At 50.2% G+C, this 7,250-nt stretch overlaps 1 protein-coding gene across 1 annotated transcript in view; it reads right to left on the bottom strand.

The window, feature by feature from the left end:
- The window catches only part of LOC139370172 (neuronal pentraxin receptor-like), a 6,887-nt gene extending 391 nt beyond the window's left edge, over positions 1-6,496 (bottom strand). Inside the window, exons 1-5 of the mRNA XM_071109500.1 lie at positions 5,777-6,496; positions 2,399-2,738; positions 1,432-1,673; positions 1,078-1,257; positions 1-270 (exon numbers count right to left, since the gene is read on the bottom strand). The exon at positions 1-270 is cut by the window's left edge and continues 391 nt beyond it. Coding sequence (XP_070965601.1) covers positions 22-270; positions 1,078-1,257; positions 1,432-1,673; positions 2,399-2,738; positions 5,777-6,496 — 1,731 coding nt within the window. The 3' untranslated portion in view covers positions 1-21. The remainder of the gene's footprint in view (positions 271-1,077; positions 1,258-1,431; positions 1,674-2,398; positions 2,739-5,776) is intronic.
- Between the last annotated feature and the right edge of the window lie 754 nt (positions 6,497-7,250).

Below are 7,250 nucleotides of genomic sequence, written 5' to 3'. Positions count from 1 at the left end.
TCTACCAATCCATCTAACCCCTCACTGTTTAGGGCTAGAGCTGGGGCTGGCCCGGGGTGGCTGGTTGCAGGGGTCCACAGCCTCCTTGGTGGCCCCTCCGTAGACCTCCACGTCCTGGTCTGTCCAGGGGGCCACGTTGCCCAGTGTGCCCAAGGAACAGGCAGCCAGAGCGGATACTTCAGCAGGCTTCAGGACCCTGTCCCACAGGTTGAACTGGGAGAGCTCCCCAACCAGGGCCTGGGAGGCGTCGAAACGACCGCCCAGCGTGTCCTAGAAAGGAAATATAATATGATAGAGATGATAGAGAGTGAAAGAGAAAGAGAGAGATCAGGGACTCATCCACCCACCCAGCCAGCCAGCCAGTCACCCAGCCAGCCAGCCACCCTGCCAGCCAGCCAGCCACCCAGCCAGCCACCCAGCCAGCCAGCCAGCCACCCACCCAGCCAGCCAGCCACCCAGCCACCCAGCCAGCCAGTCACCCACCCAGCCAGCCAGCCAGCCACCCAGCCTGACAGAAAAGTCTGGTTCCTCTCAAGGTTTCTTATTACCCTTCTATCCCTCTATCACTCCACCCCATCCATCTCTCCATTCCTCCACCCTCCACCTCGACCCCACCCTTCTCACTTCCTCTTGCCACAGGATAAGCCACCCCCCCCTCAATCTCTCATCCCTCCACCCCTCCATCCTTCCACCACCCATCACTCCATCCCTCTAACTCTCCACCCCTCCATCACGCCATCCCTCTAACACTCCACCACCCATCACTCCATCCCTCTAACTCTCCAACTCTCCACCAGACCTCCATCCCTCTAACACTGAACCACCCATCACTCCATCCCTCTAACTCTCCACCCCTCCAGACCTCCAACTCTCCACCAGACCTCCATCCCTCTAACTCTCCAACTCTCCACCAGACCTCCATCCCTCTAACTCTCCACCCCTCCATCACTCCATCCCTCTAACTCTCCAACTCTCCACCAGACCTCCATCCCTCTAACTCTCCACCCCTCCAACTCTCCACCAGACCTCCATCCCTCTAACTCTCCACCCCTGCAGACCTCCATCCCTCTCACCCACCTGCTCCTGCCCCAGAATGAGCACTCCTCCTGGCTTGATGGGGTGCCATGCGGCCAGCCCCTCTCCGCGCCCCTTCAGCTTCCCCCCCTGGTAGGCCTTCCATACCCCGTCTCTGAGGGTCCAGCTCAAACATATGTGCTCCCACACACCCTGGGCAAGGGACAGGGGCAGCTGAGCCACCTAGAAGTGAGGGGAGGGACATTTAGCTCAACCACCAATCAGTCGATCAATCAATCAATCAATCGACCAATCAATGTTATTCATAAAACTATACAAGTATGAACAATAGGAGGAGATAACTGATATGTTTCAGTAATGAATATGATAATGACACACACACACACACACTCCTACCTTGTCGTTGATAAGAAGCTCTACAGGGTTGTGTATCCCCTGCAGCAGCACCAGCTCGTTGGGTTGTCCCGGGACGGAGTAGGAGAAGGGGGTGCCGATACCCCCCTCTTTCACCTTGAGCCAGACGCAGGCGGTGAAGGCATACATCTCAGGCATTTCTCTCCGCACCAGGCCGTACATGTATCTGGTCCTCACGGGGAACGAGAGGACATAGCCGTCTGGATAATTGTACTCTGTCAGACCTGAAGGAGAGATGGAGAAGGAGGGGAGAGAGATGGAGAAGGAGGGGAGAGAGATGGAGAAGGAGGGGAGAGAGATGAGAAGGAGGGGAGAGAGATGGAGAAGGAGGGGAGAGAGATGGAGAAGGAGGGGAGAGAGATGGCGAAGGAGGGGAGAGAGATGGAGAAGGAGGGGAGAGAGATGGGGTAGGAGGGGAGAGAGATGGTTGTTACATGTACTTGGTCCTCATGGGGAAGGGTAGGACATAGCCGTCAGGGTGGTTGTACTCTGTCAGACTGAAGGAGAGGACATACTGTAGCCGTCAAGGTGGCTGTACTCTGTCAGACTGAAGGGTAGGACATAGCCGTCAGGGTGGTTGTACTCTGTCAGACTGAAGGAGAGGACATAGCCGTCAGGGTAGTTGTACTCTGTCAGACTGAAGGAGAGGACATACTGTAGCCGTCAGGGTAGTTGTACTCTGTCAGACTGAAGGAGAGGACATACTGTAGCCGTCAGGGTGGTTGTACTCTGTCAGACTGAAGGAGAGAGGGAGGGAGAGATGGTTTACATTTGGCTCTGGGAAACAGATAGTAGTAGTAGTTGTAGTAAAAGAAGAAGTTACCGTTTTGTCCTTCTGATCTACTTTGCTTTCCAGCAAATCTGGGCTCAACTTATTTGACCTTCTGCTAGTTCCCTATAGTACCCCTCCTCCTCCCTCCTCCCTCCTCCCCCTTTCTGTTCCACTCACTCTGTTCCAGCTCTGCAATGCGGTGGTGTAGAGTATCAATCCCTTGGTCTATCTGTTTGTGATGTGTCTGTGTCTCCTTCCTCAGCGCCTTCCGCTCTTTCTCCAGCATCTCAATCTTCCTCTCCAGCTCTCCTTCCAGGTCCTTCCAGGGGCCTCCGCCTCCTCTGCTAGGGCCTCCAGGGGCCTTTCGGCCCCCCGAGGAGACACTACCGCCTCCTGTCGTTGATGCTGATGACGGTGACCCTTGAACTTTAGTAGCGATGCCACTGCTGACGCCCACACCGGCGCTGGGGGATGGAGTCTCAACGGAGAGGTTCAGGGCAGCAGGGCCGATCTCCAACTGTGAGAGGAGAGAGAAAGAGAAGAGGAAGGGGTTAGTATGGAGGGAGAGAAAGAAAAGAGGAGGTTGTGGAGGAGTGAGTGATAGTGCAAGGAGGGAGAGACAGATTTATGCTTATTTATTTTATCTTGTGTCCTTTAACCATTTGTACATTGTTAAAACACTGTATATATATAATATGACATTTGTAATGTCTTTATTGTTTTGAAACTTCTGTATGTGTAATGTTTACTGTTAATTTTGATTGTTTTTCACTTTATATATTCACTTTATATATTATCTACCTCACTTGCTTTGGCAATGTTAACACGTTTCTCATGCTAATAAAAACCCTTGAATTGAATTGAATTGAGAGCGACAGAGAGACAGAGAGAGAGAGATAGAGAGGGAGAGACAGAGAGAGAGAGGCAGACAGAGAGAAAGAGAGAGAGAACGAGAGAGAGAAAGACAGAGAGAAAGAGAGAGGGAGAGAGAGGGAGAGAGAGAGAGAGAGAGGTGCATCAACAAAGTACTGAGTAAATAGTCTGAATTCTTAATGTATGTAAATGTAATATTTCCGTTTTTGTATTGTGTTTAGATTGATGAAGGGAAAAACTATTTCATCCATTTTAGAATAAGGCTGTAACATAACAAAATGTGGAAAAAGTGAAGGGGTCTGAATATTTCCCGAATGCTCTGTATCTAGTTATTTTGTGAGGTACAGATTTACAAATCATGGGAATGTGTCATATGCAATGCAGACATTGACTCTCTCAGAGGTTTGTGATGCTAGGCAACCCCCTTGCAATTAGCAGGGCATGATGGCTCCTTCCATGGTTAAAGCCAGGTTGAGAAATGTGCTAACAAATGTTTGTGCTTTGAAACTAAATAAATATTGAACTCTGACCCACTAAACTTACTTGCTAGAGTCTAGATATTGTTGTTAGACCACTATGTTGTGTAGTTTTATTGGACTGTTCAGTTGTTATTGGTAAATAATGAATATTCTAGCTTCTGACATGACTTACTGCATCTTTAAGAAAACCACGAAAAGACAAGCAGGCAGATAGAGATAGGGTTAAAGTGGAGAGAGAGAGAGAGGGGGTGAATAGAAAGGAAGGGAGAGAGAGAGAGAGAGGAGGTGAATAGAGAGGAAGGAAGAGAGAAATTAGTAGGTGTAGGTGAAAGAGGAAGGATGGAGAAAGAGAGACAGAGAGACAGAGTATGAGAGAGAGAGAGAGAGCAACTAAGTACGAGTAAAGTGAGAGGGTTGCGACAAGAGAGAGCAACAGGAGACAGACACACACACAGAGACATGCACACAGACATACACACAGACAGACAGACTGAAAGAGAAGATGGGAGGCAGAGAGAGCAAGAGAGGGAAAGAGAGAGAGAGACAGAGAGAGAGAGAGAGAGAGCAAGAGAGGGAAAGAGAGAGAGAGAGCGAGAAAGAAAGAGAGAGAAAGAGAGAGAAAGAGAGAGAGAGAGAGAGAGATAATTGGAGTGAGGAGAGATTGAATGCCTGGACAGCTATAGACTACATTCACACTCACTGTTCCTGGACTGTGCAGTATGTTATAATGCACTGGGAAATGTTAAGTGTCTCAAGCAATAAAATAGCCTCTCTTACATCAGACTGACTCTCCCTCTTTCCATCTCTCTTTCCATCTCTCTTCTCTCTCTCTCTCTCTCTCTCTCTCTCACCCTGGCTATCTTCCTCACCCTCCCTAGCCCTCTCACCTCTCTCTCCCTCTCTCTTTCTCTCATCCTCTCTCATTTACTCTGTCCTTTCTCTCTCTCTCACTTTCTCTCCCTCTCTCCCTCTCTCTTTCTCTCATCCTCTCTCATTTACTCTGTCCTTTCTCTCTCTCTCACTTTCTCTCCCTCTCTATCTTCCTCACCCTCCCTAGCTTTCTCACCCCCCTCTCTCCCTCTCTCCCTCTCTCTCTCTCTCTCTCTCTCTCTCTCTCTCTCTCTCTCTCTTTCTCTCTCTGACACGTACACACTCAATACCTTTAAGACAGCAAGCTACAGCAAAAACACAGGTGTACACACACACACACACACACACATACACAGTATGGCTTAAGTCTCAAGGTCTCTCCTCTCTTCATCCAGCATCCCTTCATATGTTATTGATGTGGACGGATGTGGATGTAAGAGCTGCGTGGTGAGGGGGGAGAGACAGCAAATCAAAGAAACTATATCCCCTTGCACTGAGGGAACGGGTGCGTGTAATGATGCTGATGAGAGAGGCTGTGAGTTGGATGGATGGATGGATGGATGAATGGATGGATGTGAAGGAGAGGTGGAGGAGGGAGGGAGTCAGGGATCCTGATGTCTATCAAGTCAGGAGAGAGGGAGGAGGGAGGGTCAGGGTGAGTTAGAGGTCCTGAAGTCAATCGTTATCACGTGATATAGCCTCGCCCCATGCATCACGGGCGCGCCAAGTGGGGGTTCTGGAATTGGGACGCCTCTGTTTCCGCGCTGATATTGTAGCCTATTTGTTGCATAAGGTTGAGACGTTGGATTGTGCAACATGTCTGTCTGTCTTTCTGTCGGTGTTGGATATTACTAACAATTGGTGGCGACATGCTTTTCATTATTTTGGATTATCTACTGAAAGATTCACTTTGTTTGGGGGCAAGCAATCAGTAACCATATAGTCATATTGCATAAATCTCCCTTGATCATATAAATAATACATATGCTAACCGTAGTAGCCTATAGGCCTCGCTCAGTGACTGACTGTAGATGATCAAGACATTATAAAACACACTGGGACATATAGGTTAAACCTATCAAAAGCGCCCCTCGAGGCGCTAACGTGTGTTATACGCTCTCCCAAGGCGCTAACGTGTGTTATACGCTCTCCCAAGGCGCTAACGTGTGTTATACGCTCTCCCAAAGGCGCATTATCTCTACTGTTGAAACTTTTTACAAAATTAGCTTATTCATATGTTTGCTTATAGCTAGTTTATATCGAGACTGTATATGACTACAGTCTGTGGCTTTGGGCTATAGGGTAAGCTATACTCAATATTCACCCAACCCACCTCCAGTTTCTCGATGCGGTCTTTCAGGTTGAGAATGGCCCTCTCTAGCTCCTCCACGGCTCTAGCGGTCTGCAGCTGCACAGCGGCCGATGAGCTCACATCATCCCCGGCCATGAGTCGGCGGTTGCCCACCCAGGCCCCCAGGCTCCTCTCGGACTGCCCGGGACTCCCGTCCTCCAGGCCGGTCTCGCACTCCGATAGTTTCCCCGACAGCTCACGGATGGTCCGCTGATCTATGAGTATCTGGCCGTTCTGCTGCACCACCGTCTGCCGGAGGTCGTCCGCGGTGGTCCGGAGGTAGCTCCAGTCTTCATCCACATAGAGTGAAGGGTCGTCCGCCTGCTGCTTCATGCTCTTGGCCTTGCATTCTCCGGCGGGAATCGGAGTGCAGATGAGCCGGCTGAAACTGAACTGTTTCGGAGCCCCTCCACCACCACCGGTCACCTCCCCGGGGCTGAGCTCGTTGAGAGTGGAGGGACCCCCCAGCCCCAAGCCGCCTCCTCCGCCGCCCTCGTAGGATTCAGCACCATGGAGAGCGCCCAATGGACCGGCGTGAGCCACCGAGTCCAGGGAAAATAAGGGCTCAGCAGACAGAGTCGCGTTGTCGGACAGGTCCTGGGGCGCGGCAGCTTTCCGCGGGTAAACACTGGCGATGATGCAGATGACCGCGCCGAGGAAAACCACGGAACCAGCACCGACCAAGACTACAACGAACTTCATAGCGGCAGCGCGGCGAGATGGGCTAAAGCGTTCGATAGATTCACCTACAAATCAGAGATCAAATTCAGTTGGCAAGATAGATTCTACTGAAAAATAAGGTCAGTTTTCCCCCTCACAATCTAGATTACATTAGGCTATGAAAATGCTATAGCCAACATCACTCGTGCGATTTCATAATCCGCTCCTCGATAGCCTATCAGTTGATTAATCTACCTGCTTTTTTATATGATTAAATAAAACGAATAACCTCGGCCTATATTATAATACGCCACCCCTAAAAAAAAACTCCCAACGCGCAGAAAACAAACGACAGCGGTTGACAGACGCGTTTGTTGCGTTTTTCACTAAATGTAGAAATACCGATTGTTCTGTCAGCAGGCCTAAATCGAAAGACCGTCTCCCTCTCTCGGTGTTGCTAAGCTCCGCTCCTGTCCTCCGTCCGTAGTTACTATGGGAACCGTGACAGAGTAGGCGGGGAGACAGACGAGGGAATGGAGGGTGTGTATGTGTGGGGTGCGTCATTGGAGGTGAAGAGGAAAATAACATTATAAACACCATCTAATACGATAGAGGCGTGTGTGTGTGTGTGTGTGTGTGTGTGTGTGTGTGTGTGTGTGTGTGTGTGTGTGTGTGTGTGTGTGTGTGTGTGTGAGTGAGCGAGAGAGAGAGAGAGAGAGAGAGAGCGAGAGAGAGAGAGAGGCCAAAATACTACACCCGTTTATGGATTGTGTGTGTGTATGTGCGCGCTCACAGC

Source organism: Oncorhynchus clarkii, chromosome 17 (assembly GCF_045791955.1).
Source record: "Oncorhynchus clarkii lewisi isolate Uvic-CL-2024 chromosome 17, UVic_Ocla_1.0, whole genome shotgun sequence".
Lineage (NCBI taxonomy): Eukaryota > Metazoa > Chordata > Actinopteri > Salmoniformes > Salmonidae > Oncorhynchus > Oncorhynchus clarkii.
Note: the sequence above shows the minus strand (reverse complement) of the source record. Positions and strands in the feature narration are given on the sequence as shown.